The 16,808-nt window shown below is 35.1% G+C and overlaps 1 protein-coding gene across 1 annotated transcript in view; it reads right to left on the bottom strand.

Annotated features, from left to right (window-relative positions):
* Window positions 1-7,116: 7,116 nt before the first annotated feature.
* The window catches only part of LOC144433340 (uncharacterized), a 29,473-nt gene continuing 19,781 nt past the window's right edge, over window positions 7,117-16,808 (bottom strand). The window contains exons 29-39 of the mRNA XM_078121649.1: window positions 16,340-16,417; window positions 15,911-15,994; window positions 15,504-15,641; window positions 14,805-14,894; window positions 14,208-14,339; window positions 13,682-13,867; window positions 12,774-12,957; window positions 12,075-12,129; window positions 11,127-11,346; window positions 10,228-10,348; window positions 7,117-7,630 (exon numbers count right to left, since the gene is read on the bottom strand). Coding sequence (XP_077977775.1) covers window positions 7,605-7,630; window positions 10,228-10,348; window positions 11,127-11,346; window positions 12,075-12,129; window positions 12,774-12,957; window positions 13,682-13,867; window positions 14,208-14,339; window positions 14,805-14,894; window positions 15,504-15,641; window positions 15,911-15,994; window positions 16,340-16,417 — 1,314 coding nt within the window. The 3' untranslated portion in view covers window positions 7,117-7,604. The remainder of the gene's footprint in view (window positions 7,631-10,227; window positions 10,349-11,126; window positions 11,347-12,074; window positions 12,130-12,773; window positions 12,958-13,681; window positions 13,868-14,207; window positions 14,340-14,804; window positions 14,895-15,503; window positions 15,642-15,910; window positions 15,995-16,339; window positions 16,418-16,808) is intronic.

The raw sequence follows: 16,808 nt of genomic DNA on the forward strand, positions 1-16,808 counted from the left end.
AACAAAATCATGGTTTTTTCAAATGATTTACTTCTAGTGAGTCACTGAATGACAGCTCCTGGAAGTGATAGTAAATGACAGCTCTGTCATTATGAGTTACTTGACAAGTGGTAATAAAACCCTTAGGTCGTGAGTATTTTCTGGCTGATTGAAGAAAAATATTGGAGAATAACATAATTATACCCGTGCCAGTAATGTCAAAGAAAAATTGGGGAAAGTAATGGCAATTTTGAACATTTTGACTAATATTTCGAACACAGCAGAACCACTGACATAGACATGTGTTGTTGTGACGATGTAGAATGACCAGGGTGTAAATTCCATATTTTTTTTTGTTCAATGTGGCTTGTGCATGGTACACACACACACACACACACACACACACACACACACACACACACACACACACACACACACACACACACACACACACACACACACACACATTCCTCAACATTTGTCTTCATTCAGCAGAAAATACTCTTGACGTAAGAGTGTGTCACTTCTACTCAATTGACATATTTCAACTCATAGTGACAAGGCACCCATATTTTCCTTGACTAAACGAAAAAAAAAAAACATTTAGGAATAATATCTCAAAAAGTGTTTGGTATTCTATCTTCTGAAAACTGACAAAATAAAAGTTGTGAGAATTTGTTTGAATATGTATATTAAAAGTGTTCTCATGATGAAATGTTAGGTGTAAAAATTTTGCTGACAAAAATTTTGAAAATATTTTATAGGTATATGTATATAAAGAACTATGTTGATGATGGCACAAAACACACAGCACAAATGTGGACAAAATTATTGGTAGTATTTTATGATTTGTAAATCGTGTGAAGTCAAGAGTTGTAAATATTTAAGATTTTGAGAACTTGCAGAAGTACAAAGTTTGTAATCTTGTGCCAGGTGGAAAATTCATTGACGTGAACATCGTTCGTGTTTCAAGAGGAAGGAGTGTAGGATTTTGACAGTATAGATTTCTTACATAGAAATATTAAGTATTGATTACAAAGTTATACCATACATGCACACAGTGGATCTAAAATTTAGACTGGATTTTATGTATGTGACAAAGTTAGCACACACCGCATATGCACGTAGAATCTAAAATTACAAACGTAACATAGTCACAGCATCTCTACATTCTGTCATGGTTAACCATAATAATTAAAGTACAATGCAATCAATGTCTCATTAGAATGAAAACAGTGGGATGTATTGGAAAGCTGCTGTATAGAGAAATCAGGCAAATTTATGTTTGTGATGGTTTAACGTTTGTATTGACCTATTAGCACACTGTACATTTTTATACATGCAAGATGCATCTTTGAAGCCACCGATAATAAATAACCTTGTATAGGGAGTATCTGCGATAGTAATCTAATTTGAAACTTTCACCTAGAGTCTTCTAATTTACCATTACAACATGGTTTCTTGGGTGGAAGATATACTAGAAGGTTTCAGAATTAATTTGTTCTCGTTGTTAGAATACAAAATACTGTATCACATGTACGTGTAACAGTACACACAGTGTATTTCATTATTTGAGACAATTATGTAGATTTGCCATGTCATTATGTAGATTTGCATGTGTAGTTAGTGATTGATACTGCTGCCTGTGATAAATCGTTGAATATAAAATAACAACAGGGTTGACCCTGTATAAAGGTGATAGAAGGCCAGTAATGTCATAGCTAGAGATTATTACCTTGTTTTCCCTCAAAAATATCCCTAAAAAATATCCTGGTAGAAATAATTACTTTTGTCTGATATTTTAGTAAAGAAATTTGATAATTTATACACTGTTGCAATGTTATTGCACCTTAATGTTGTTTTTCAGTGCATTGGTAGATAGAGGGTAAATGTATGATATCCAAATGTTGTATTGGTTTGTAATTTGCATGAATACAGTAGCATATCTTTTACAAATATAGAACTTGAATGGGTGGGTGAAATGGCTGTAGGGGTGGGGTGGGTTGGGGGGTGGGGTGTTTTGAAGAATAGTTCTGAACTATTTACAGTATTATAAATAATATAATATAACTTGTGACTTTTGAAGCAATCCTGTAGCAATCAGTTGTCATCCCGTCTACTGACGTTTATAATGGACATATATTTATATTACACATGTAGTATCATACGTAATTATTTTATGTGACTTTGTAAAAAAATATCAGATGTTAAGACCTAATAAAAAAAATTGTGTGGTTCTGATTACGCTCAATTTTAGAATAGGTGGGGAAGGTTGATCTTTTAATTTATTTTATTTTATTTTTCTGTGTGGGTGTCTAGTTCAGGTTTTCCATCGTTTTCCAAATGGTCTCTGTTGTTTATTTCTTCCTATCAGATGTACAGCCATTACAGATTGGAAGAATAGTTTATTTTGTCATTTTATGTTGATGTCAGTTTCTGCATCCGCTATTTCTCATGAGACTTCACAATTTTTGCGATTTTATTATTTTCTCTCTCGCATACGTAAAAAAAAGGTTAGGGTCGGCAGTGAAAAGCTAGGTGGGGTCGGGTAACCGGAACCAAACAATTATTTTTTTTTAGGCCTAAGTTTCATCTCACGGAGCATTTTACAAGTCAAAGATCAATACATCCACGGATTAGAGTGGGTAAACTTAGGATTTTGAATGCATATTTATTTGTATTTAAATAAAAATTTAATAGGATTTGACATAAGCTGATGTATGTCCAAAATATTGTAGAACAGGTACAAAGATACGATAGACAAGAGACGTGAAAAAAAGTGAACATGAGTGTTAGCGAAGCATACTGGTTTATAGAGTTTTACTTATTGTAATACAGAACCGATTTTATGCTTGAGGGATTTATATGATTGTAAATATTTTGCTAAGGATTTTAATTTGTAATATGAGATGGACAAGAAAAATGAACTATAGTTTAAATATTTACACATTTATGTATATATAAATAACGTAGTAGTGATAGATCTTATAATGTCTACAGACTTGTACATATTAACTATTTCATACAAAATTCTCATCCTTTGACTAGTTTGGCAATAGCGCCATCTAGAGTTCAATAAAGGAAAACATGTTGGTACATGGTAGTCAAGTGATTATACAGGAGTATTATTCATTTCACTGAATGTATGGTATAGTGTCATTTTATCAAGAAAAGAGAGACAGAAATTTAAAATAGAATTTAATTGGAACGTTGTGACTTTTATCAGATGTTTCGAAGAGATGACCAAAGACATGTACATGTACACTAAATTTACATTTGACCACTTATTTTGTCATCAATATTTCATATTATTAAAAATACTTTATAATTGGACATGTTTGTGTGCTTTATCATTTATATTTGTAGCGTCTTACTTCAAAGTATTTTTTGTTCTTTTCTCCTGTAAAAATAAAATGTTTATGATTGAGACATGTCTGTTCGGAGTGGCAGTAACATCACTTTATGAGATACCCACGCTAAGAGACTGCCTTGTGAAAAGTTATCCTGCCAGTCAAGTCCTCTTTCTGCCTTGTCATTTCTAAGCAATCATAAAAAAATTAAATGGATAAAATACACAGACTATTCGAAATATTTCTAGTGTTGCAGCCAGCCTTTTGAAAGATTAGGACATAGTGTCCCGAGACTTTTATTTTTCTGGGTCATCATAAATTTTTCTTGGGACATTATAAAAAAAAGTGCCAATCACATTGGCATTGTAGCACAGCTGTATAGTTTTTAAAAAATATTTACCCACATGCTGATCCATGCTAGATATTTGCTGAATGATTATGCAGTTGCCTATCCAACCCTGTTGTTATCTATGCAATATACGCGACCATTTGGCTGTTGCTATAGGCATGGTCATGTTGCTAAACATATTTGCATACAATTTTAGTGTGGGTCATCTATGACTCGTCACTTCCAAAATTGTGCGTCAGGTCCAAAAAATGTGTCAAATGACCCAAAAAAACCCTCTGGCTGCAACACTGAATTTTCTACATCTCAGATAGACAATGCTTTCTGTACCCAATGTCTACAACAATGACATGTTAATACCGATGACCTCCATGACATACTAGAAATAGGAGACTTTTACGTAGAATTGTTATTTGACATATAACACTATCAAGGACAGACAGACAGACAGATGGACATACAGACGGATATGGGTCATTCCTATAGCCCCCTCCAGGCTAGGCCTGTTAGGGGTTAATAAAATACTCAACAAACACTGTCCAAGGAGTCAATATTTTTTTCATTTTATTTCGCAGCTTGAATGTTATAAACAAAATCTGTGATATTTGAAATCAAAATTTCTTATATTAAATATGACAAGACAGACACAGAACACATCTCATCATCCAAGGAAAAGCACATCATCAAATGTTAGCTAGCTAGGTTTGCATTGCATATTGCACATCAAAAATAACACATAAAGCATACAGTGTAGCAAAATTGGAGAATTTTAACAATATTTCACAACATATACAGCATAAAATGGATACAACAAGATATTTTTATATGAGGTTGTTTGTGGAAATCAGTGCAATTATAGTTAATTTAAGATAGACCTGCCCTTAAAATAAATTCAAACAAAATGACTGATGTTCTTCAAATTTCTAGAATGAAATTCGTTACAAAATACATGTATTAAAATAAATGTCTAACTTGATCACATATTATAGTATAGTCTATTTCTACAGCCATCTCTATTTGTGGTATAACAAACTCAAACCCTCAGACTTAAAGAGTAACTGAGAACATTTTGAGAGCTGGTAACGATGTTACTATATTATACAGTGTCATGGTGTTGATGATTACAGACCACTTTGACGTCCACACTACAAAACTACCACACTGAAAGGACAAGGTCTGTATCAGAAAGACATGTTGTGTGGAGCATGTTTCATCCTAGCCTAGCCTGTCTATTGGCTAAATCTGTGACTCAATTACACTGGTCTGTGACAGTGGACACACTGTGTGGTGGGGTCACAGTTTCATGCAGTAGACAGGCTAGCTTCATTTATATGGTAACTCCTAACAGTTGACTACCCTACTCATAAAGAACACTGCCACGACGACACACAATAGAATCAAGGTAGTCTTGTGTACATAGATCTTTGAGCACAGACCTTGGATATTAAACTATAAATTGATGCATACTGGTGAAAGTCATTTGGTATGTAATGATAAACATGGAATTACAGCACAGACATCACATTTGAAAGACTGATATGCACTCCATATAGTTTCTATCTGTCCTCTCAGAACATTTTTCAAAGAGCACATAATTCATGTTGCAAACTATCACACTGCTATACACCTGCTGATATGCCAGAAAGTATGCAAAATAGACTTAACATGCAAATGTATCAAAATACATCCAAATTGAAATGAAAGGTGAAAATACATGTGAGGGTACGATAAATGTTTTACTTGACATAAAGATTGATCCATGACAACACTACATACACACATTTGTACGTATCTACTCACTACCTTGACTGTAAGATACCGTCATGTCACTTCGTTCTCCTCGATGTGTGAGGGCGCCCCGTCATGACATACCTTTTACAGACTACTCACTACCTACATTGGTGCCACATGTATCGGGACAGCCATGGCAAGAATTATCACTTGGATGAAATAGTTGCATAACTTATCAAGTTTGATTTGTTATAAAAGTAATACTGTCAGAAGAGAAAGACACAGACTGACTCTCTACCTAGGTACAGTGGCTGGCTGGTCGGTCAGTCAGTCAGTCACTCACACTACAAACAAATTACAATTTTATAGCCATTTTTAGCCAACCTCTTTGATTTACCTAGCCATTGCCCGTGTCCAGGGGGAACTACAACACAAGGTACGACTTTTGAATTTCTACCATCCCAAGTTTACAGATGTTACTATGGGTTTTACTAAAAGTGGAATTTGTCTCATGTTAACCACTTTTACACTATCTCTGTACTATATAGGTTTTACCTGGGGGTGGGTGGTGTTGTGGTGCCAAATTTGGCTTTTTGTTTTTTGTATAAAAAGTTACTTTTTATAAGTTATAGCGAGTCACTGACTCCATTATGGCAAGTTGTGAACATGTAGATGTGACGTCTTTCTGTTTATCTATAAAAGTCTACTTGCAATACACACACTAGTACTAGTATAGTAATGCCCTTCAAACATAATGACTACTATAGAAGTAAAGACAACATGCTGGTTTGATCAATCTGAAAAAAAAATCTGACTTGTCTCTTTCAGAAAAGACCTAGGAGGAGAGCAAAAATGAAGTTACTTAAACTCCTTGTCATTTGATCTTAGATGGTTTGTTTTATATCTTTCAGTAGGAAGAGACACTTGAAGAAATCAAGGCCGCATTAATAAAATAAAATCATAGAGTTGAGACTTGAATTTTGCTTTTGAACTTGTAGTTGGCCTTTAGACGTCATTATTAAAACAAAGACTATAGTCTGAGGTGTTTTTCGGTACCTGTAGACATATTTTACCTAGCCGAAATAAAATGAGTTGAAAATCTTTGAAAACAGTGGAAAAATGTAGCAGTAGTTGAAGAGTCTGAAGTAATACCCCTACATTCACCTTTGCTAGAGAATCTTACTCTAAACATTACCTAGAGAAGTTATACTGTTAGTCATTCAATCTTAGCCATTTAGTTTTTCTTATCGTATCACTTTTGGTACGATGTCAGATACACTGTACTCCTCAAAAGTTCATGACTATTTAGTATACAGCTTATGGTACTTGGAACACACCCAAGTACATAGTTTTAATGTTTCTACACGACTCTCTCAAAAGTCAAACTTATACTGCGGTGGGATTTGAAACTTTCTCATGTCTCAGAGTCACTTTATGCAAAACATATGTTGCATGAGAGATATGGTGATCAATATATCTGCATATAAATCAAAAATTTGATTTTTTTAAATTCTTAATTTCTATTCCAATAATTGTTGGTTATTTAGAAATATTTCAATAAATATACCAGTATGATTCAAATGTGAAGTTAGCGCCCTCAATCAAGTATCAGCAGATTTGAAATTATCAACAAATTTTTTTATTTTCAACCATGTCTTTTTAAGCAGAAGGGAATCAGGACACCATTATTACTGCACTTGAGTGTGATACAGGTGATCAATGGGGATGTATGGTACTTATATATTCATACACATTGCAAAAAAGTCAGTTTGTACTTAACTCTATAAAAATATAAATATGCAAATGATGCTAAGGTTTCTAGAGCCATTTATTTAGGCTGGTCAAATTTTAAACTTATCATGCGATATCTTAAGTTTATGATTTATAGATAGCTTTCATCTTGATAATAATAATACTGTTGGATAATACAACAGTGTGGTGTCAATTTAGAGACAATGTCGACGCTGCAATGATCACACAACTGAGGCATTGTGTTGAGCACAATGACTTTCACGATGGCACACAAATGCAGCGCCCTCTGTGGTCAATATTGAACATGCATGTTCATTTGAACTGGGACACTTCCCTTTTGCATTTCATCTGAAAACAATGATGTTCGGGAGTGTGTTTAGCACTGTCTATGGTTACACTCAAATTAACCACCCTCCCTTAGACTCTATTACCATCACCACTTTCATTTATGCATTCTGCATTGAGCCACTACCTGCAATGTTAATATGGAAAGGATAAAATTACATATAGACAGTCACAATTTTGACATTATCACATAAAAACTGGTTATTTTGCACTGGAATTAAAGTATTAAAACATGAAATTACCATATTATTAGTATAACGAGTTGTAAAATATTGATAATTTTGCATAAATATTTCAAACTTGATTAGTCTTTGAGAAGAGTTTCAAAGTATGATGTGAGTTGAGGAAAAATTATCATCAGAGAATATAATTTCAGTAGAGATTAGAATTAGATGGGAAAATTGCTAAACAGTGAGGAGATTATTGATTGTGTAAAGAACACATTGTGAGGTTCCAAACTAGACATTACTTTTGTCTTGTATGAATTGCATCCACTGACAAACATGGTGGCTGTAGCATACTAGTCCGGCAATCGAGGTCTCTCGGTTTACTAAGATAGACATAAACTAAAACTGTTGTTGTTCGATGTGGTAGTGCTAACAAGTGGATGATTGCTGTGTCTTTGCTGTGATGTAATCACCCAGTAATCAAGATAATATAAACACTGGAAGTCCTCAAAAACTGTACACTACAAGATCATGGAAGTCATCAGAAATGCTACCCTACTGTGAGTGAGTAAAATTAGCCCCTTCAATAGCTTATATCAACATGTTGCAACACAGTTTTAGTTTGTTTCTATCTTAATTGTAAGACCTCAATTGCCAGAGTTGTGCATACAGTCTTCTGCATAGGACTTTGCAGCAACCAGGCTGTAGGGACAGTAACTATTTCAGCGCTTACAAGTTGGGGCTATGTGGTAACACATACTTTCTGATGACTAAAAATTTTCCTTCTTCAAAAATCCCATTATACATACAAGTGGTGTAAAGATTGCTTTGTTTTTGATGTCAAAAGGATACACCAAAACAATACTGACCCACACCCTTGTCCCTCTCTAGTCAGATCAAAATCACATTGCTGTAGTTCTTGTGTTTATATGAGAATACTGAGTTCTCAGTAATGTCCCTGAACATGTATTAAGTAAATCCACTTTGTAGAGTTGGAATTGAGGAAAAATGAAGTGTAGTATGATGGTGGTTTTTATGATCTTATTTCAATTTTAACAACTTGTATGTGCTAGTTACTGCTCATGGTGTTTGTGTCACTATCAAAAGTTTATTTTTCTATTAAAATCTGCTGTATGGCACATTTTCAAATTTATAAACAAAACAAAAAATAGTGTCAAGAATATCCAACAATTTGCAAATAGAAAACAAAACATTATCAAGAATATCAACATTCAATGTCCCTTGATTATAATTACAATCGTGATATGCGAAAGGAAATTTCATTTGCACTTTTGAATGAATGATGTAATAAGACCTGTAGGAAATCAACTATCGGTATAGCTGAAATCTATGTTCAGATATTGTCTATGGTACAGGGTTGTCCAAACTCATGTTGTCTGGCACAGACAACCTGCTTCTTGGAAGATGTCGAAGTACAAATGAAATTCCCTTGCATTTAAAAACCAAGTGAAAATACAATTATGGAAAGGCAGAGGGGAAAAAATAATGTCACAAATTAGGTTTGTTTAGTCATGCATTGTGCTAATAAAACAAAACTTTTGCAAAAAAATGAAGAGAATATCACACTGCTAGTAGCACTAATTTGAAATTAAAAGTATTCAGTGGAAAATAAAACTTAGAAAATTCACTGCCAGATACATCGATTCAAATTACAGCATGTGAAAAAAGAAAAAATAGCAACAAACATAAACAAACTGCCATTTTAATAATTATATTATATTTCATAGAAGAGAGCAGCTCCTATGAATCATAAATACTACATGATTCTGCATCATAACATAACATGCCACAGATAACAATTACATTTTAAAAGTGATAATTCTAAGCAAAACGAAAAATACTACTTCATCTACAGAAATATTGAAAATATACAGAGGTTGAAATTGAAGTATTTTTAGTATATATGTTAGTAGAATGTGTGTTTATGGTTATATTGATATCAAGAACTGAGACAAGATAGGATAAATAAAGGGTACAGTGGCTGAGTAGGAAAACATTGAATGACAGTGTGCTTGTATTTTTACAATACACAGGTCATTTTCATAATTAAATTTTCATAATTTTTGAATTTCACGCTATTGAATCTTCACAATATATTCATTGATCAATGTTACTTTTTGAATGAAAGTTATTACGTCTCACATCATGTCTAATTCTCAGAATCATGTTTTCCTCTTTCGATACTCATGAAAACTTTTTTTTTTGTATTTTATAATATAAGTTTGTAAACATTATAAATATTTGAGCGATTCGATGATATTGAAATATTAGTAAAAATTATCAATAAGCACATTCAGTTAAAAAAAAATCAAAACAAACATTCCAAATAAATAAATAATCATAACATGCCACTGTGCCTAAAATATTTACACAAGAGTATTTTAAGCTATTTTTACACACTGTATTTAGAAGTGGTGTTAGTAGCTAAGGGCAAGGTATGCATGCAATGGAATAGGGTGGTTGCCATGGTATTGGTGTTAGTACAAGTACTGTGCATTGTCTTGTAGTTAACTGTACACAATTGCTCCTCATCTACCTGTGGTGACTTCTACGTAACACGTATCACACACTCTGACTGGTTTCTTTGACGACGCAATGGTGGCTGACTTGGCCGAGCACTCGTTACAGAAGATCATACCACAGTTACGGCAGTGATGCTGTGAATCAAAATATACAATACAGCGTTTAAATTCATTTGCGACACTGCTGACACTACTGAAGTTTGGCTGTGGTAGTGTCGGCTGTAACATTAGATTGAAATTGTACACACATTTACCAATTGTAATCAGTTATCTCAGACACAAACTACAGGTACAGTTAGAGTTACACTGAGTTAGTCTAGTTCCTTTACAGTATCATTACGATTTACACCTCTACTCATTTACACCTCTACTCACAGTATAGTCAAAGTCGTTACTCTAGAGTCCTCAGATGCAATTTAAAATTCATCCACAGCCACCCACACAGTCATTAACACCATGTCTTTGTTAATCAATCACAAAATTCTAACCAATAACACAGTCCCTCATAAAATTAGTGTTTATTGGGGCAGTTATGTAATGTCCAAATATGGTATATTTGTCAGCTCAGGATGCTACTTATACACTGTTTACGTCACTCTGATCTAACAGTTGGGGTTCACTGATTGGATGAACAACTTTTTGTGCTGATTGAGGGGCTTTGACCAGACGTGGTTTTGTTAGAGACCACGTTGGCATCCAGAGTAACACAAAGTCTGCTGTGATGACAAACAGAATACATGTTTGGTACATCATTACTCCAACAACTGGTATTTGATCAAAACATTTCAGTATTAGGAGATGTACATGTAATTCTTCAACATCGTGATAAGCTTACATTCTGAGAGAAGGAGGAAAAAAGTGAAAAAGAGAGAAGTAAAAGAAAGGAGACACACATATGAGCACTAAGTTTTACCTTTCTGACTGTTACTGAGAAGCTTTTGCCACATGCTTGGCAGTCAATAATTTCACTATCTTGTTGCCATTTTCGACTCATTTTCTGTGTATTAACAATCTGTAAGTTCTGATTTTCTCTGCCTAGTTCATGCATTGCAGCCTGGGCATCGTCTAGTTTTCTACGCAGGTCTGCTGATTTGTTCTGAAGTTTTTCTACTTCATTCTCACTCTGTAGACACCTGGAATGATAAAATGTACATGTAGTTGAAAGAGGCATGTAAACATGATGGTACAACATCAGACCATGGCTGAACAAAACTTGTTACAACCTGGGAAAGTAAATAAATGAATTTGATTAATAACACAGGGCATGCACAGCATGTTGGAACAGCAGAGAGTTGTATTACATTTCATGGTTTGATAAGAACAGTTTTATGGCCTCTTTGCATGTACATGAATTGCCAGGGGAACTTGAAATTTGTCTGTGAATGTGAATTATTATGTAAAGAGGCCATATAACTGTTCTTATGATGTAATACAGGTCTCTCTGTATTTCCAACATGCTGTGCAAAGAGTTATTAATCCAATTTCATTTGTGTATTTATCCTGTTTGTAAAAGGTTTCTTTCGGCCACAGTCAGAGATCAGCAATTGTGTGCACATATCACAAACTAGTACATCTTAATACAATCTGGGAAGATTTCTCATTCTCCCAAAGTTGATTGTTCATAGCAGTTTTGATTCAATTACGTTTTATATTTCATGTTAGCTTGATGGCTGCAAATATATGAATCATTCCCTCCCCCATCCACCCCCCCCACCCCCACACACACACAGAATTCAAAATTTGCAATCTCACAGTAAATGATTGATACCAACTGCAATGGTATAAAACAGTGCTCTGTGACTGCTGAAACAATAAAACTTCTGCGCACAGTTGAACACAACAATAGTATTTGTATTTTTACCTTTCTAACAGAACTCTCCTTTCATCTTGATTGTTCTGAATGGTGGCTTCTAACACTGAAACGAAGAAAAAACTAATTTGAATATATTTGGGTTTAATTTGACTGTAACAGTATGTATGAAGAATGTCACAGAACATTTCAAACTACCTTTCAAAGAATGTAGATTTCATAGGAACTCAAAATTTACTATGTCTGGTTTCATGAAGTATCCATCTCTAGTCCCACACATCTAGTCTCTACTGCTTCTTACCTGCCATATCACCCCTGAATTCATCATTACCCTTCTCTAGTTTATTCCCCCTAGTCTCTGCTGTTACCACTCCTTACCTGCCATATCACCCGAGTTCATCGTTACCCTTCCCTAGTCTCTGCTGTTACCACTCCTTACCTGCCATATCACCCCTGAGTTTATTGTTACCCTTCTCTAGTTTATTCCCCGTAGTCTCTGCTGTTACCACTCCTTACCTGCCATATCACCCCTGAGTTCATCGTTACCCTTCTCTAGTTCACTACATCTAGTCTCTGCTGTTACCACTTCTTACCTGTCATATCACCCCTGAGTTCATCGTTATTACCCTTCTCTAGTTCACTCTCCCTAGTCTCTGCTGTTACCACTCCTTACCTGCCATATCACCCCTGAGTTCATCGTTACCCTTCTCTAGTTCACTACATCTAGTCTCTGCTGTTACCACTCCTTACCTGCCATATCACCCCTGAGTTCATCGTTACCCTTCTCTAGTTCACTACATCTAGTCTCTGCTCTTAACAACTCTCCTCTCACTGTGCCCAGGTTTTCGTTCAGTGCCGTGATTTGCATAGTCAGTTTAGCTTCTGTTTCTTCCTTTTCTCTCTGTAAGTCATTCTTGGCTTGTACTTCACCAGCCTGTTGATGGATTGATAACACCATGGGTTTGATGAGTTTCATCTTTACACATTAGTGTATTTCATCCTACAATTCTTAGTTTTTAGTACATGTGTATAAATTATGTTTGGGTTCAAGGTATTTGAAAATTATAACCTGTGTTAATCCTCTTTCTATGGGGGTGGGGTGGGGTGGTGGTATTTGTTTGTATGCAAAAAATACAAGTTGGGAAAGGCAGGATTTACTTATTTAGAAACTGGTGTGGTGTTCTCATTTTTGTCTCACTCTTACTGTATCTATTGTTAGCAAAGTATATTTTCAAAAAAAAATCTTAAATGAACAAAAAGTACATGTCACAATTTAGTTAGTACTTGTCATGACACTGTAAGCTGTTAAACCTATTCTGGAGCTGTGAACACAGTCATGGCAAATTATGAACAGTAGACTACAACTACACCTGGATGTTTACAGTTTTAGAGGCCTGGTAGGAGGTGATGTCACTTACATTCTATACCTGTTTTGTACCAACTACACATCACCTGTGCTGTTGTCAGAATGTGTCAATGAAAGTGAACGTAATTGAATGGACACTGTGACAATCTGTTAATGTTATCAATATTTCACTACAGAGCATTAGAATTCAGATAGTCGATTCTCTTTAGGTAATCTTGTTTCTGACAGTTTCATTCCTACGTACCATCACAGACTCTACATTCAGAGAGAAATCAACTGATTTTAATCTTACCAGTTTTGTTTGTAACGCAGCACTCTCATCTCGTAGCATAGTTTGTACTCTCTGAGCCACCTCCTTGGTCTCCTCGTGTTGGGATTCTACCTGGGCTAACTGGTTTTCAACATCAGAAATCTGGGATTGCAGGTCTAGTTTCTGCTTTATCAATAACTGCTTGGCATCTTGCAGACCACTGATTTCCTGGTGAAATACATTGAAAGTTTTTTGTTCAAAGATAGTCGATGTATTCAGTCTAGAGTATCAGTCACCAGCGAGTTGTCATGACAACATGGCAAATGTTCAACATGTATACTGAAACATGCATGCAAAAATCTCATATGGTAGACTTTGGGACTGAGTGATAATATGGGGGGGGGGGGGGGGGGTAGAGATTCAATTTGAATAGACAGCATTCCCCTTCCTTGGCAGACGTGAGGTTGGTGTTAAAAGACTGCCCTCAACTGAGCAAAGTGAACTTCCCAGGGTTACATTGTGTATTGTCCAATCCACCAGTTGTTGCCATGGTGATGTTTAAACTCACCTTTGCTCTCTCTGTCTTTTCTTTCTCTAGCAGGTCTCGTACATCAGAGAGGTCTTTCTCAAGAACTTCCCTAGTTTCTGTTAGTTCCCTTGTCTTGCTTTTCTCCGCTTCCAACAACTCCTGAAGTGTAGTCTGCAATAACAAATACATTATTATAGGATGAATTGCAAGCTTGGTTGGTATCAATCAATCTACTACTTGTTAACCTCAAAGATATGAAGTTTACACTTGCCATCTACGTATGAAGTCACAGTCTTCTGTTTGCAAAATGACGTTAGGTACATGAAATCAAAAGTACATGAATGATTTTGCTTTTCACACTACTAAGCAGCTGTCTAATACAATTATTACTTCAAATACAAAACTGTCTTGGAAAAAAGACAGATAGCATGATGTCTTACAAACAACCATTAAGTGCTTGTTCAACCTAACACCACATTTGTACACATGAAATGTAAATGTTATAAATTACAATATAGTCAATACAAACAAAATTGACGTATTTCTGTTCTGTTACATTTCATCTTTTATGACTCACTTTCCTTCTTAATGATGGCGTACTTTTAAAAAGAGCTGTTTCCCTGTCAATTGACTGACCTTTTCTTGTTCCATAGAGTACTGTAGTTCAGCAGCTTCTTTCAGTTCTTTGTCTAACTGGGCCAATCTACCATCAAGTATATTCTTCACCTGTGTACAAACATTACCAAGTCATTTTTTTTTTATTTATTTATTTATTTGTATACCATCCAACAGGCATTGCCCAATAACAGGAGGAGGGTTCAGAGTTAGTGCAGGAGAACCTGCATTGTCTGGTTGAGTCAAACTGAACGACACTCTTCTTACTTACAGCGTGGTAAATTTAATCGAATTAAGAATGAGTTCGAACCCCGACCGCAGTGGTAAGAGGGCAAGTGGTTTAACCTCTCGGCCATCAACAACCCTGTTCATGACTTTCTATCAGAGTGCAGGGTAAGCACTACTGACAGCAGAGATTACTATGTGGGTAGAGGGTAGGGCGTAAAGGATAGGGGTGCATTACTTAATACTACCAAGTAGAATCCTGAAGGTCAGTGCAAGTTTTGAACTAGACAGCTGACAAATGATTGACAGTTGTTCATCCTTGTCATTCTACTTTTTACCCACGGTACAACTATCATTTTTAAAGTGAGTTATTAAAATATTCTCATCATCTTTTTTACTTCATTAACCACAGACTCTAAAAACACTCTAACAATGCCTCGATTCAACATCAAACTATGACACTACAGCTAACACTATTATACAAGATATTTTTACCTCCGTCACTTCTTGTAAACTAGTCTTGAGAGATGACTCACTATCCCTGACAGTGACCAGCTCTTTCTCTGTTTGTATCAAAGTAGCATGGACATTGTGCAGATCAGACTCCAAGGCTGAACCCTTCTCTTGAGTGTCCTGTAGAAATGAAAGACATCTTGCTGACTGTTCATTGGCATTTTAAAATTGATAAACTATTTTGTATAGTGTTATTTGTTTATTCAAATATGTAATATACATGTACATGTTAACTTATCAAAGAGAGGGGGGGAGACAGACAGAGTCAGACAGACAAAGAAACAAAGAAACAGACAGACAGACAGACAGACAGACAGACAGACAGACAGACAGACAGACAGACAGACAGACAAAAAAAAGACACCGTGTAAGAAGTTGAGTACACTTACCCTCAGCTGTGACTGTAACTTGACAACTTGTGCTTCATAATTGTGACATTGTTCACATGACTTTGCAATTTCTTGTTCCAGAAGCTAGAGGGAGACATAACACAGGATGGAGACATAACACTGGTTCTTCTTTCTAAACATTGCCAATTCTTTAATCAATACAATCCTGTCTACAATTCTTCTATTTAATCTTATCTTCCTCATAATGCAATGAAAACTATACAATGTGTTAAAGAAGACTTATTTGTCAGTAAAACAGACTTACACACCCCAACTTGAAGACTTGCAACTGTAATTTTTTCTTTGAGATTTGGAAGGAAAATATTGATATAATAAAATCTTAATTCTTCAACTGGGCAAGAATTGAATTGAATGTTGTAAAAGAGTAGAGTTACTGGTTGGTAACTTTTAAAATTATCTCATTTTTACCTCAATCTTTTTCTGCATTTCTTCTTGGATCTTTTCTTTTTGTTCAATTTGTTGGCCAAGCTCTGCACAATTGTTGACCTAGTAACAACAACAACATCATCAACTAAACCATCATGGTGAATGTAATCAGTTATGGATGTACATGACAATACTACTGGCAATACACACACAATTTTTCTTTCTATTGCAGATTTTCTTGTCATTCTACAATATTATCATTAAACTTTTAGCCACAGTAAGTTAGTTTTAATTTTTTCTCTTTTTCAAAGTTTTATCAAAGACCCATGTCAGATTAGGTTGAAATATGAGGATAAGTTGTCTTGATGGGTAAAATAAAAAGATGGTCTTCCACAGAAGAATGATTTGGCCTTACTCTTGATATGAAAGACCTTTATTATGCAAGAACTTGGGATTGAATTGTGGGCCTTTAACATGGAAGATGGTTAAAATCTCTTCCTTTTGTTTAGTT

Source organism: Glandiceps talaboti, chromosome 1 (assembly GCF_964340395.1).
Source record: "Glandiceps talaboti chromosome 1, keGlaTala1.1, whole genome shotgun sequence".
Classification (NCBI taxonomy): Eukaryota; Metazoa; Hemichordata; class Enteropneusta; family Spengelidae; genus Glandiceps; species Glandiceps talaboti.